We start from the raw sequence: 16122 nt of genomic DNA, 5'->3' as shown, positions 1-16122 counted from the left end.
GTATATTTATTTTTATAGAAATTAAATCATGCTTTTAAATAAAATAAACGAGCATAGGGTCCAAGCTCGAGCAATTGCATTGTTCTACTCAGTCCTTTTTTTTTCACCTTTTTTTTCGATTTTCATAGTTCACACAGCTGAGAGGCATTTACCACAGGTATATGTAGTAAAAGATAAAAACCTTTTTAAAACGTTGATTGCGCTATATTGAACTGTTAACTCAATTATGTCACGTGCAAAAGCTAAATCCCACGTGGGACACTTGCAAGGGGTGTCCTCCCACAGCCTGAACACCAGAAAAGTCCAGACTCTCTTGATCCCCCCCCAACTATACTGTTTGTATAGTAGCGTACGACTTGTTTAATAATAAATACAAATATTTATTACATGCTTAATAAGGGATGTTTTAGACTTCAGGAGTTGTTGAGAACATGCATCTGCTCCGAAAACACCAATAGCATCCCTAAGCTGTAGCATTTTGTTTTCTGCCCCGAAGACACTTAAGGCTGCTCCGAAGCACCATTTTTTTTTATGCTCCAGAATCTGCTCCAAAAAGCAAAATGTCGCTTCTGTCACTGCTCTTACGCGTCGTTACGTGTGGATTCTTTAATGACGGTCGCGATCGAGACCGACATCTGCAATGCGCGTTGTAGTACGTTAGGCACTGCGCCGTGCTGATGCTGATGCTGATGACCTCTGATGAATGGCGCTTACCCACTAAGGGGGATAGGCCAAGAACCGGGCGGCAGGATACTTAAATGAAACTAAAATGAAAATGAAGCCAATCTGAAAAAGTAGCTTAAAATAATACTACCAAAAAACAAAAATATTTGCTGAGCAAGCGGTCAAACCATCTTTTGTTTTTGAAAGACATAACTACGAATTATAAACTAAAGATCTGAAAAGGTAAGGGTTCACTAGCATGGTAATCTTTTAGTTGCGTTGATGTAATCAAACACAGCGGAGCATACATCCCTGTGGCAGTAACCAAATGAAGTTCCGCCAATTGATAAAATTACTGGTAGATTTACTTGTATTCCTAGCTTTTGTAATGGGGCTACTAAAAATCTTTTTCTCTGATAAGAATAACGATGACAGAATAAAAAGAAATGTTCAATTGTTTCAATTTCGTTGCCCCAAATGCATAGCGGTGACGCCTTGAGCCGAGCTTCGTTAAGGTAATAATTTAGTTGTGGAACTGCACAGCGCAATCTGGTATAAGTGACCTCTAACTGGCGAGATACACACCACTGTTTATTCCAGCAATAGCTCAAATGCTCGAAATCTTTGAATTTATCCAAATTACCTTTTCCCCATTGCAGGCAAGCATTTTGGAACCTTAGCGCGGTTACGTAAGCCGTATCTGGCAAAACTGGGATGGTGGGCCCACCCAGGGATACTGCCGCTAAAGAGTCCGCCATTTCGTTCAAATATAATCCGCGGTGACCTGGTACCCATAGCAAATGCAGTTTTTTGACGTTTTTCGGTACTAAATGCCGAAACGTATTCATCAGCTCTGAATTTACTGCCGCAGAAAGTGCATTACAAACTGATAACGAATCTGTAATGATAACTGCTAATGATTCGCTTGAGGGTAATTTGCGTAGGGCAAGAACAATGGCCAATAATTCTGCAATGAATACCGGGGTATAATCTGGGAGTCGAATCGAAAAGGACCAGTCCAAAGAAGGAGAGAAGATGCCAACCCCAGCCTTTTCTTTTGACACAGATGCATCAGTCGCTATGATATTGCTTATCTCTAGGTGAGCTAGATAATCTGCTAACCGGTCATTTAAATACCTATATGCCAATTGTTTCGCGTTATAAGGAAATATATCATCGAATTGTATGCTAAGCATTGACTTTAGGTTGTGTATTGGACCAATATGTCTAATTTTTACATTCAGTTGCTTTAGTAGCGCTTGTGCAAATACTATTTGCGGGGTGTGTAGTCGCGACCAATGGGTTTCGAAAAATAAAGTCGGTTCTTGAATGAAAGCGTAAAATGAGAGTCTTTGTTCTGAACTTTATATCTTTAAGAATGCTTGCACAGTAAGAATTTTAAACATATTTAGCAGAGAAGGTAGGCGAGCTTCCATATACAACACGTTATTTGCAACAAACTTTGGTAGACCCAGACACAAACGCAACGCTTCTCTTTCCAGCAGTATTAGGGGTCTCATTTTATAAGCTGCGCTGCCAGAAAATAATACACATCCGAATTCCATGATGGGCCGCACATAAAGTTTATATATCATTATTAGCACATCTCTTCTTAAACCCGCTTTACGGTTTGCAAGCTTCCGTAGCCACCCCATGGCCCGTGTTGCCTTGAAGTACACATCATCAATGTGACTTCTCCAATTTAATGTGTCATTATATATGATGCCCAAATATTTAAGGGAATTCGCCTGCGGAATGAGCTCATTACTGTACATTAACGAGATGTTGATAGGCTGCAGAAAAGAGAATGCAAGAAGCACACTTTTCTTTACGTTCAGGGTCATATGAATATTTTTAAGCCATCTTTCTATCAAATTGAGATAATTTTGTAGACTCTGACATAATGATTGAAGGTCGGTGTTACTTGCAAAGAAAGCAATATCGTCCGCGTACACATATAACTGAATATCCTTAGTTGATGGAACGGAGCTTAAGAAAATGTTAAATAAAACTGGCGACAAGACAGCCCCCTGTGGTACGCCACGTGTCTGCTTATATCTATTCGATGAGCACCCATCTTTAAAGCAGTAATATTCTCTCCCTCTTAAAAACTCCGACACCCACGCAGTGATGTAGTTGGGAAAGTGGTGATATTCCATCTGTTTTAATAAAATTGAGTGCTCAACCCTATCGTACGCTTTAGCCAAATCTAGAGTAACTAAAGCACAGTATTGGCGCCGACGCCGAGCCAGTTGTATTCGGCTCTCTAAATCAACATGTGCACACCATATTGAGCAACCAGATCTAAAACCAATTTGACTGGGGTTTAATATTGCGTTATTATTAATATATTTTATTAACCGGGCATTCAAAACTCTTTCAGTTAGCTTAATTAGATTTGACGTGAGTGATATCGGCCTTACATTGTCCAAGGCGAATCCTTTTTCCTGCTTTTTAAGAAGCGGAATCACTTTAGACCGCTTCCATTCCGCAGGTATCCAAGCTTTTGTCAAAGAAAAATTCACCAGATTAAGTACTTCAGTTGGACAAATCTCGAATATTACTTTTATCATTGCATTTGTTACCCCGTCTGGTCCAGGTGCCAAAGGAGATAAGTGCCTTATTATCTCTGCCAGCTCATCTAAAGTAACCTCCTCGAAATCCTCACCTGCCATTGGGTTCACAATGTGCAGTGGTATAGTCGACATAAATCTATCTTGGAGCCCTTTCGCAATATTTTCTACTAAATCAGAGAGCTCACGGGGGGAAAGAACAGAAGAGTCAATGTTTTCAGCGGGTGGTAACATCTTTTGAGATCTTAAAAATCTGAAGAGCGCTTTTTTGTTTTTAGCCCTAGAAAAATACTCATGTCGTTCATATTATAACCATCTTTTGCTTTACTTACTGTGCGTTTGAAGTCTGCTGCTGTGAATTCATAATCACACCAATTTTTTGGACATTGGTTGACCAGTAGTTGTTTCCATGCAGCTTTCCGTTTTCTATAGCTCCTCATGCACTCTTCAGTCCACTATGGACTAAAAGAACCTCTTGTGGCCGAGTCTAATTTAAACGTTGCGTCTTTTACTGATCTTTTTAACACTGCACACAGACTCATAGCCCTAATGTCACCTTGTATGTCCTTGCGGTGATCAAAAGTAGTCCTCAAGTCTTTTTCTAATTTTCTATAGTTGAGGAATGAGCGGGCCTTTTCGGCGACATGTATTCTTGGAAAGTTCAGTACAGAACTAATAGGCAAGTGGTCACTGTTAGTAGCACAGTCTAAAGTTTGCCACGAACATATATTTAGAGATGAGCTTGAAAATGTCAAGTCAATTACAGATTTAGAGAGACCTCGGACAAAAGTAGCAGATTGCGAATTTAAACAAGATAAATTCTTGTCAATAGCCCATTCCCACAAGCGTTTTCCGCTTAAATCTGTTTTAAAACCCCAGGCCACATGATGTGAATTGAAGTCTCCAGTGATTAATATATCCTTTCTGCAGGCAGAAAACATATCGTCTAGACTTCGTGTGTCTTGCACCCCGGCTGGGAAATACGCATTTACAAACGACAAGGGAGAAGCGTCTGGTAATATTATGTCTACTATCAAAATTTCACAATCTGGAGTCACACAACGATAAGAGATCGTAGCTTTGTGACTAAACTTAGTTGCTATCAAGACAGCAAGCCCACCACCTCTGCTAGGCCGGTCCAATCGAAATAGCTGATAATTTTTTAGGGAAAACTTCTGGCTGGTTGAAAGCCAGGTTTCTTGCAGTGATATAATATCCGGGGAAAGTTGTGAAGAAAGGTATGATAGGTCTGTGGCTGCGGAAAATATAGATCTGCGATTCCACTGTAATACGTCGTGCTCTCGACCGGGTTGCAGAAATTAAGTGCCTTTCTCATCTTCTAACCACTACCACCACCACCTAGTTCCGTTGTTCATTAAAACGGCTAACGTCGCACACGCACTCCCAAAATACACCGCGTACGACACAAAGCCCTCACGGGGAAGGCACAATGCTTAAAAATATTACTGTAGCACAACCACGGTGTAAGAATACCGTGAGCACAACTACAAGGGCACATTTTTTTTTTTCGCCAAATCTGGTGGCAGCCTGGAAACAACGAACCCTAAATCTGGCAACTAACCAACTAATGCAACCAGAGCAACGACCAAAGCATACAACGTCTAACAGAAGCTTGCCTCTTTATCGAGAGCATATTCGCTGTCTCGCAGACCAGTGGGAAGATATACGAACCGTGCGCTAGTTTTTTTTTTCCCCCTCTGAGTTCTAGGCGCGAAACACCAGGCATGCCGAATAGATGAGGCGTAACGCTGGGTCGGCTGCCTCGCATTCCCCGTAGATTAGTGGACGAGTGCTGCGCGTGCCGAGCGCTGCCGGAGCGGCGATGTGGGCCCTACTGAGTCGTGTCGCGGTCTTTCTGTTCATGCAAATAAGGCCGACGGTCAAGTGGGTCCTCCGCAATCTGACGCGCTTGTGCGAGTTGCAGCGCATTTGCTACGGGACCGAGCGGGGATGCGAGCGCACTCGTCAGCTCGAGTGGAGCTTGCAGATGTCGCGCACCCCGGCCGTGCGGACCATCTACGAAAGGTTAATGCAACTCGCCGACGAAGGCCGCTTCACCAAGGAGCTGTGCGTGAACGCGGTCGATTACGCCGTCATCGGCGTCGCCTACGTCAAGAAGATCAACACGCAGGTGCACCGCGAGTTCGTGCGCTCCTTCCGGACCAGCATGCTGCAGATGTGCGGCTACCGGCAGCTCGTGCACGAGGTGGAGCTGCTGCGCAAGATCCAGTTCGTGGCGCAGGACCCCGAGCACCTGAGCAAGCTGCTGCGGCTGTGGAAGCTGCTGCGACCCGACGAGCACCTGCGCGGCCCGGTGTCGAAGCAGTGGACCGAGGTGGGCTTCCAGGGAGAGGACCCGCGCACCGACTTCCGTGGCATGGGCATGTTGGGGCTGGAGAACCTGGTCTTCTTCGCCACCGAGTACACCGAGGTGGCGCGCCACGTCCTCTCGCACTCGCTGCACCCGCAGTACGGCTACTCGTTCGCCATCGTGGGCATCAACCTGACCAGCCTGCTGTACCACCTGCTCGTCAAGGGCAAGCTCAAGTCGCACGTGTACAACGCGGTCGTCGAGCGTCCGCACGTGGACGACTTCCACAGGGCGTACTGCTACGTCTTCTTCGAGTTCGACAAGTTCTGGCTGGCCGAGAAGCCGGCCGACATCATGGAGTTCAACCGCATCCGGGATAAGTTCGAGGACCGGCTGGTGCAGATGCTCGAGAGGGACGACTGCCTCTTCAAGCTCAGCCTGGCCGTCAAGAAGGTCTGAGTGGGCTGCCATCAGTGGTACGCCAGCCTAGTGCTCGGCTCACACTTGCCAGAGCTGTAAACCAGCTCACAGTGCTGCGTGGGGTGCTGGTGGTGAAATTATTGCCGGATGACAGGCAGAGTCCATGCAATGCCCGGTAAGAAAGAAAAAAAAAAGAAAAAATGCAATTTCTGTACCCACCGCGCTCATACACGAACTGCCCATGTGCCATAGCTCGGATATACCTGTGATCGCAATCGCGTCTTCATAATCACAAATTCATTCTCTTATGTCTGGCATACTCTCTCACTTTAAAAGGGAAGGTGCTCCTCGATGCGCATATTTTAATGTGAATATTTTACACCTGTGATTTTTACGTGTTTTCTCAAATATCACATGATCACCCCTGGTGTGTTTATTTTTGTGTTGTTTTCCAAAACGTTTGCAATGCATCTGGGAAAGGTTTTGAAAGGTACACGTCATATTGGTTTGTGCCAGTTTGCAAAGCAGAGATGAGTGCGTTTAATTTATAGACATTTATGAAGTGCAAAACTTGGGGTGGTTTGGGACTTCTTTCTTCTTGGTTTGCATTAGTTTGTGTGTTCAGATGTTTTAAAATACTTTAGTTGTGACTTGCAGTATTGTTCTGAGTAGCTGAAAACACAACTCAAAAGCTGCTTTCTTTCATGGGAGTGTATGAGACAGCTTCCATAAACCTACAGAGAAGCAGTTAGACCATTCGTGATATTCAAATATTGAAGCGATTGTCATAAGCTACAGTTCACATTTTCGTTTGCTAATGATCCCCCTCTGGACATTCGCCTGTGCAGAGCTAATCATTTTCAAGTGCAGCATTAGATTGTTATTCAATAGTATTTGTGGTGCTAGTCGTCACCAATTCTCATTTAATTATCCCTGCACTCTAGGATGCTTCTTAAGTTGCCTTGCCTCGGAAATGTGAGCTGCAGTGTTCGCTCAGTGACGAAAGTAGTCAGTGTGCCTTGTACTGTTTCATGCATGGCATGCGATGCTGTGGACACTGATAAGACTTAGCGAGGGTGAAAAACAGTGCAAGACGAAAAAAATGGGGTAAACTGTATGTGCACTGGACAACACCTATTTTATTGGCTGCTGCTTTCCATGAAAGAGAAGTAGTTCAGTGTATAATCCTGCAAATATGCAAAATTGTTCTAACTTTAAAGAGCCAGTAAATATGCTCCAAGGTTTTTTTTTTACACCTCTCAAACAAGCCTAGCAATTTTTACAAAGGACTGTGGTGATCACATTTTCAGCATATTAGAGCGCCGGGTGCCGTGCAGACCTTTGATTTCGAAAAACAGTTCCTGGTACCCTTTTCCTTCTGGCCAATCCCCCTTGTGCTCGCAGTGATGCAAACTTGCCCATGGACAACTTGATGTAACACTGAGCTCATCGATTGGTCCTTTGCCCTACGAAATGGTGCCTTGGCCCTGTAGTAATGCTGTTTTGGCCATACAGTTCGCATTTTCATTCTCCTCTACTGCCCTCTGCCGTTTTGTAGAGCCCGAGACTACTGGGAGAAGCAGTATTGCCAAAAAGCCTCCAAGATAAGGAGGCGTCGGGCTACTTTACCGCTATGGTAAAGGTGCTCCTCGCATCGCGCCTCCTCCTTGTGTCGCTATAACATGTTCAGATGTGGAGGAAACCCTGCTTGGTCATTGGCTCAGCGCTGATGACATATCGCTGACATCGTGTCGGAGTGCCGCAGTAAGCAGGGTCACGATGAAAGGCCATTTCCCTCCCTATGGTTAAGAAGGTGTGAGAATTTGAGAACAGCTGAAGCGGATGTTCTAACTGCTGTAGCTTTCTTATTTCAAGGTAAACTGGTGCGTGCAAATTAAGAAAAGGACACAGAAAAGATGGGACAGGGACAAGCACAAACTTTCAACTGAATTTTATTATTCGTCAGCTTTCAAATATATACTTATGATCAAGCATAGTCATGTGGTCACATGGTCAAAACCATACAACTTACAGGAATACACGCAGAAAATTATGCTCACTATCAAATAAAAATACTGATGTGTCGCTAACACAAGCATTGCCTCTTGCAGATATATAAAAGGCTCCCATCAGTTCACCGGCTGTGGTGTCACCGCTCCTACCCAAAACCTTAATCTCTCTGAAAATCGATGAGCACATGCAAGCTTGGCAATCCACGGGCAAATGTGCATTCCCATTACTTCTAAATAAAAGCTCATGTCTTCTTCCACGATCATTCACGCAATGCCCCATTTGACCTACGTAAGATTTCCACAAGATAGCGGTATTTCATAGACGACGCCAGTCGCACATTTTGCATATGCCAAGGCATGCTTTGTTCCTCAACCGCTGGATTTCTTCTCGCCAGAGGATATTCTGAGATAGAGCCCAGCCAGTTTATCCAGAATATCACCTGGCTGGGGTTACTGGCTTGGGGTTGTTTACTGGCCCTTTAAGCTGAGTAATAAGGGGAGACTAGTTAGCACCTTAAAAATAATCTTGCTGCATTGTGAATTCGTCAGCAGATCCTTTCTTAAACATTTTAAGTCTTGCTGTTTCTTTTTGAGTTTTTCATTCACAGCTTCTCACATTTTGTGCACAGTCTTGCACAAGTATTTACAACCGGGAAATGCACAACATTTTACATTTTGCTTGCCCAACTTCTTGAGTAGTTTCCACAGCATTGCAGGCTGTGGTATCGGTGTAATGAATATTATGAAGCTAGGAAAAAAAAGTTGTCTTCCGTCACGGTGGTCTAATGGCTAAGGTACTCGGCTGCTGACCCGCATGTCGCAGGATCGAATCCCTGCTGCAGTGGCTGCATTTCCGATGCAGACGGAAGTGTTGTAGGCCCGTGTGCTCAGATTTGCGTGCATGTTAAAGAACCTCAGGTGGTCGAAATTTCCGGAGCCCTCCACTACGACGTCTCTCATAATCATATGGTGGTTTCGGGACCTTAAACCTCACATATCAATCAATCAGGCAAAATTTGTCGCTGCCAGATGGCAAGAAATCCTGCACAAAAATGATGTGCGTGCAAAAAATAAGAGTATTAGTTGCAAAAAATAAAAGTTATTGGCATGTCTTTGTCACAGGAAACACCACTGCCAAACAGAACAAGAAAGACAGACAGCACTTGGCGCTAGCTAACATGTATTTTTATGGAAAGGAAAATAACAAAATAGTGGGGAGCATGGAAGCCCTATGAATGCATCTCAGCTGGTACTTGAACATGCAAGGTCCATTCTTGGAGAGAATCTTCTTGTTAGTTAGTACAATGGCCAATTAATGATAGCCCATCGGAATGAATCATAAATGCTTCGCCAAATTCTGAGGTTCCGCAATCACGATATCTGCGCAGGGTGCGTGTCTGTTCGATATTAGGAGTGCAACTGCACTTGGTCAAAGAAATTGCTTGATCACTTCCAGTGTCGGTTTTGAGATTGTTTTGTGCTCTCACAGCCATTTGTTATTGCAGGAACCTGTCTGGCTGACGTAGCAGCCACAACGAGACGTTGGTATCGCGTAGATAACTTGAGTCTTGTGGGGCACAAACCATGTCACATGTTGCTTCTGAGAAACTGAAAGCTTTCGGTGACAGGTGTTCACTTTCTTGTATAATGATCTAAGTTTAGTTTCTGTTTTTTTTTTTGTCCCATTTGCTCTCGTTTCCTGTGATATGTATAAAAAAAAATCTCTACGAGTACTTTTCTGCCTGGCAGTGGCAAAACTCTGAGGAACAAACCAAACTAGGACATTAACAACGTGCCATGGTGCATCCACATTCTGGATGTCAGAGTAAAAACAGGTGTTATAGATAATTATTTAGTGCACTAGTATATGTTCATTGTATTCACTAGTGCATGTTTGCAATGCTTGGTTTCTTTGATGCTATACGATGAGAAAGTGACAATGACATGTTAGTACTCCATTATACCAGCCAGTTAGAACGTCGTGAAGATCTCGCTCAGTAGTAATTCTGCTGTTACATTTGACCACCCTATCTTCAGTGCAGTTTGTGAAGCTGTTCAAAAGAATTTTCCCCATATGAGATATGCTGTGCTTCCCTATAGAGTAGGTCTGCTGTTCACAATTTGTGCGTGTCTGTGTGGAGTTTATCACTGCGAGTTTGAAGACATAGCCTTAGTTGTGTACACCAGATAGGTATGAGTACAACAGATCAGCATTAGTGAAGCAAGAGAACACTGCATCCAAGAACAGTCATGGTGTACTTCTGTCCTTGACCCAGTGATGCTGTGTTCACACTGGAAATGGCTTGTAGAACTTGGTAAAACAAGGTTTTACAACAATGGGGTGTTGGTATTCAGAGTGCTCAGCGGTTAAAATGTGGTAGATAATTGAACTGCATGTAGGGCAGCAATTTTTGTGCTATCAGTGAGCTCTGAGCGCTTTCTTGGGGGATCGGAGTCTAAGTGCAGTCAGACTGGGTAACAGAAGCTCTCGTTTTGGTTACATATCACAACACACTGTCCCAAAAGCCCACTCGTGTTTCGATAACTGGGGGCAGTTACATGCCCTAAGTATCCTACTTTAATTGCTTCGCACGATACACTGTCTCTGAGTTGTAAACGAATGTAAGCTGGCAGTTGTTCATTGTGCCACGATTCAATGTGGCAGATTTCCTCTTGCCGTAGTTGTGAACGTTATTGTGGCAAGGTTCTGTACTGGCAGTAGCCTCTGTTAGAATGTGCAATGCGATAAATTAATGAAGGGCATGCAGCCGACCATGACATCAGGGGTTCAGCTTTTGTGTGTGGTGACTGCTGTGTTTTGATAAGGGGCAGAACACAAAAAACACCTGTTTTTGTATTCACGCATTCAGGTGCATGTTAACGTCACCTTAAGTGGGCCAAATAAGCTACAATGCTTTAACTACAAGATCCTTCTTAGCCTGCTGTGTGTTGCTTTAACATACAAAGCTCTGGAATTCAATTTTTTTTGGTTTTCTATTTCTCATCGGTAAGTGTAATTGTAGGTGCAGGGCATATCACACTCGACAAAATTGTTCGAGTGGTTTGCTTTAAGTTGTGTTGGCTGAGCCTGTAGAGAGTGTTAGTTCAAGGTAAGGGTGCATTTTGATTATGTGGTACAGCTCGAATCGAGAGGACAGCTGTTTTATTTAGAGATTTTAGGAATAGCAGTGATGTCTCTTACATTGCTAGATCATAAGTAGTGACAGGATTCATTTGATATATGCGCTAGAGTTGCCAAATCAAGGGCGAGTTTTTGAAATGTGCTGTGAGATATTTTTTTTTTGTACCTCCTCATCAGAGTTAATGTGGACACGATGCTAGTTGAGCAGTGTACTTTTTATAGGCCCGGCTAAATAACGTGTCAGTATAGGGAAGGGGCTGCGAAATGCGTGAGAAATATTTTCTTTTTATCAAAGAGGCACGGCAAAGATGGCAGATAATGAAAGTATTACAGGACACGAGTGCTCTAAATTAATTATTCACTAAGAATGCATTATCGACCATCCTACGTTGTTCCAGCTGGTGCTAGTAGAAACACACATATGGTATTTGCAGCCAGCATTGCCTCCTTGCAAAAGGTGTGGTACCTTTGCTCCAATTTTTATGCACACACTGGGTATTCTTGATCCACAGATGGTCTTCCCCTCTTTTAACCCTCCTGCAGTTACGTGATGATGAGATGTGATGACACGAACCTTGCTGCCACCACGTTTTGTGGCGTTGTTGCACCTCTACTGGCCTATGGGTAGAGACGATTCTGGTAGCATAGCACCAGAGCTCCCTCCACCCCCTCCTTCAGAAAAAAAGAAATACTCAAGTATCGTGTCCCAGAACTTTCAACAACAAACAGAATGAAGTTTGTTGATGCACCTTGTGAGATGCCTGTTTCAATGTTTTCAAACAAAATGAATTCCTGTTGTTCCTCAAGATCTCAAGCACAGATATGCAGAGAATATTGTGGCTAATAGTTCTTAAAGTTAATTTGTAAGTGTTGTCGGTAACTACTGAGAAAAACTGTTAACGCTCAGGCTTTCGACACCTGCACTGCTTCAGCTTGTAAATGTCTTTCTCACCTGCTGCATGGATTAGCACTGGAAACTTGAGGGGGCCTCACTGGTGTGATATAATGCCGTGTATCATTATCGATTCCAGGGTCTCTTGCTTTGTTAGCAGCAGAATTGTTTATAGTCTACTCTTGTGTACAAGAAGCTTTCATGTCACTACCCTTTTTGTACAACAGTGCACACAACTAATGATAAAGGCCGAAGAAACAGCACATTACGAATGTGTTAGGGAAAGAGCATTGTAAAGCTATTCACGTCCCATTGCAATGTAGGCAATTCAGCTCTCCTGTCATTCTCTATATCGTATTCATTGCAAAATGGACAATGTCTATGCAACACACTTTGCACATTTAGAATGAGCAATCACACTTTCCCCTTGCTTGTAGGTGCATGTGACTGATTTATAGGAGCACTGGCACAAATGTTTTATGGCGAGATGATGCGCGTGGTAACACACATTTGCAAACCATGGAATGTTATTATAGCATGTAGCATATTTAAAAACAGTTTTTGTGCTGCACAACTTCACATCAAACAAGCCACCTCACTACATCTACTTGTTTCCAGTGTAAACAACCAACAACCACATCCATCATGAGATCACATTGGCTGTCATGCTCCTTGTGTGTGCTCATTTGAGCGTTTGTCAATGCATTGCTCACGTGCATGTGGTGTCATTAGATTTGCAGTTGCCATGACGTAGGCATGTCAAAGTCCAAAGTAACCTTTTAAATCTTGAATGGTACAGCACCCTAATTGTGTTAAAGCTGAAAATGTTACGTGCAGGAAAAAAGAGTGCTGCCGAAAGGACACTTCATTTCACGGCAATGTGATCGACATTTATGATAAACCTTTTCACATCTCTAATCTCGTGCATGTTGACAATCTCACTTTCGCGTATTCAAATTGATACTGGGTATTGTAAAAACATGGCACATGGGTGGGAAAGAGGGTTTCAGCTGTAGCATTGACTTAAGCCAGATTTTCATAGAGAGTTTGGGTTTTGTGGCCTTTATTTTGTGCAATACCTCTTTTGGCATACTTATTGTGTCAGCCGCATTGAATTGAAAATTCAGCGGCATGATATAATGGTTCTTTTTGCTTTGCTGTCATCTGATTTTGTTTTGCTATCGTCTCACGACTACAAAATCTTCCTGTCGCTGAAGGCTTTGTGCGTTCAGGCCACTGATAACTTTCCAAAGGTTTGACATAGGATATTTTTGTTATCCAGCCATGTGCTGAACACTGCCTAGAAACAGAAACAGCAGGAACTGTTTTCAGTAGTGTATTAGGTGGTTGCACACAAAATTTCATGCAGACATAAAGTTTAGTTTGGTGTTCAGTTACAGTTGCCAGTTTTCAAAGTTTTAAAGCAATGATTGCCATGTTTGCCCAAGGTTAATGAAGTGTTGACAGTGCTGTTAATGTTATGCTTCTGCCTATCAGTTAAATCCAGCACTGAAAGTTAAACAGCGTTTTCTTTCTTCATTAAGGCCAGAAATGTGCTGCTCCATCTTGGTTGAAGCGAGTACCTTACTGGTTTTGTTGCAACATGGCTTCGAACTGCATCGGAATAGCAATATGTAAAATGTGTTTGAAGTGCATGTGCACATGTGCTGCCAATCTTGAAAAAAAAAAAATGCATTTACTTGGTGGTCCTATTTATAGAACATTCGTTACACGATCTTCATTGCATTGGAAAAAAAAGTATGAGTAAGCTTTCGTACCATGTGTGTAGCCTCCGTAAAGGCATTGCATACGTAAGAGCGCCATGTTGTGCATAGTACGCATGACCAATAGTTTTGTGCATGCGCTGTGCTGAAGATGTGGCATGCTTACGTATGCGACACCGTTACATGTACAATTCAAGCAGTACAAAACCACGTTAGTGTCTCGATGAATGCAACGATGGCATCAGTATGACATGTCGCGTTGTAAAGAGCAAGACATACAGACACAGTTTTATTCTTTTAGGTTTATTGTCTCATGCATGCCACGTGTAGCTAATGCTTAAAATATATTTGAACTAAGTGTGCTAATACCACATTTAGGCAAGATAACGAAAAAAATTCCTAGCTATAGAGCACACTTGAGGTTTACAGAGTGATTGCAGAAACAACTTTTGGACGAGCTGTACAGCATGAAGTTGCAAATATTGAGCGGAGCTGCTGTCAAATTTCATTTGTGCAAAAAGTAAAATTACAAACTACTGCCTCATGTTTTTCATGCCTGCAACATATAATTTAAACTACTACAAAAATTTCCCTTGGCTAAATTTCCTTAGCCATTGTTATAGCAGATTAAAGCACATTGCAGGTAATAGCCTCCAACATATTCAGACCATGGTTGCTTCGTTAGTCGTTCCTAGTTGATGTTCAACATTTTTCTGTCATTCTAGTTCATTTCAAACCACGCCGTGTAAAGAGATTGTCCTAAACCTAAACTGGGAAGTAAACTGATGGGGTTGAGAACTTGCTTGCAGTTGGCCTTTTCGGAATATTACTTGCAAGGAAAGTTTGCCGATACTTCAGATAGGGTTGTTGAAAGAGACGGTGCACAAAATCAGTAGTCTTGTTTCTAAACACCTTAAATTGTGCCTGTTTGTATGGAAACGTGCAGTTCTCCAATGCCCGTCTTTGTGTGCTTGTTTCAACAAGTGCAACTTAAACCCGAGCCTTGTGTGCAACTGTTAAAGGAGCAAGCATAGATAAGCCATGCTGAGATATGGCTCAAGAACTGCCACATTTGTGATATTGAAACATTCCTGTTGACTCATGTTGCACTCTCCTGGTTTTTGACTGTTTCATCAATAAAGTATTCTTTTATTTCAAGATGCCAGTGGTTTATTAATGATAAACAGCATCACCTCCATGCAATTGTTTTCAAGTTTTTCATTGTTAAGTTTCTTTAGGAGCAAGGATTCAGTTCCCGGTGATCTCAAGTTAATCTAATGTCGTTAATTAGAATAGCAATTTTTTTTCTCTTATTTAGGATATAAAACAAGGCCATCTATGCAAACACTTTATCTTCTTAGAATGGTGATAAAGAATATTATGAAGTTGATGCTGAAGTTTAAACATGATATCATATATGGATATGTGTAAGTTCAACAAGATGCCGCTCTGTAAAGTTGTCCAGCATACCTTCTGTTCAACAATGCCTGAATGGAAATAGCAAGCAACTAAAAAGAAATCGACATTATAAAATCTCTAAACACAGTGAAAAATCTATGCCTGGACAAGCTGTGTTTAAACATAATTGTGTGAGTAGCCTTGGTAGAATGCAAACAGTACAGAGCAATGCCACCATAAAATATCTCCCTGCAATGATGTTCTATAAATTTTGTTTATGCTCGAAAATTAGCAACAAAAAATATAATTCAATATCTATCACTGCAGAATTTAAGAAAAGCATTGTCTTTAGTGAACCAATAGCTGTTTTGCATGAAATTAGCAATATGTTCTACAGGAATAATTAAGAAGCCCAAAATAATTTAGTACAGCCATCTAGTATTCCTTAAAGTTAACTGACAAACACGCACAAAAAAAAACAAAACAAGAGCAGAAAATGCTGCTAGAGATCAAGTGTCAGATTATTTTATTTCTGTAATCCACAAATACACATAGCACCTGTGTGAGACAGTGGAGAGAAGAATATCTGCATCAAAATATAAAAATAAAACTTCAAATACACAACAAAGCACTGGTAACACATTGTACAGGAAGTTTCTGCACAAGCAACTATGTAATATAAATAGAAATATAACGAATAGCACCTTGGAGTAAAAATTAATCAAGCACAGATAACTAAGTATTAAAATGCAAAAACAATAACATTCAATAATGCTGAGGCTCTCAAATGAAAATTCCAAGCACAAGTAATATGATGAATGGTACGTGAAGATAGATTCTCGATGTAAGTTACTCACTTGGTGAAAATGTGCAGATCTCAATAGACGTATTCTGGTTGTAAATTTGCACACTTTTGACCTTGAGAATGCAGTGTGCATCTGATAACATAGGCTTATGGTACATGGG

General features: G+C 42.2%; 1 protein-coding gene across 1 annotated transcript; it reads left to right on the top strand.

Moving 5' to 3' along the window:
- The first annotated feature begins 4788 nt into the window (after positions 1-4788).
- Positions 4789-14916, top strand: LOC119172562 (ELMO domain-containing protein 1). Its single transcript, XM_075893878.1, has one exon. The coding sequence runs from the start codon at positions 5080-5082 to the stop codon at positions 6025-6027; it is 948 nt and encodes a 315-aa protein (XP_075749993.1). The 5' UTR covers positions 4789-5079; the 3' UTR covers positions 6028-14916.
- Positions 14917-16122: the final 1206 nt, after the last annotated feature.

Source organism: Rhipicephalus microplus, chromosome 4, assembly GCF_043290135.1.
Source record: "Rhipicephalus microplus isolate Deutch F79 chromosome 4, USDA_Rmic, whole genome shotgun sequence".
Lineage (NCBI taxonomy): Eukaryota > Metazoa > Arthropoda > Arachnida > Ixodida > Ixodidae > Rhipicephalus > Rhipicephalus microplus.
This window is presented reverse-complemented; position numbering and strand designations above follow the sequence as displayed.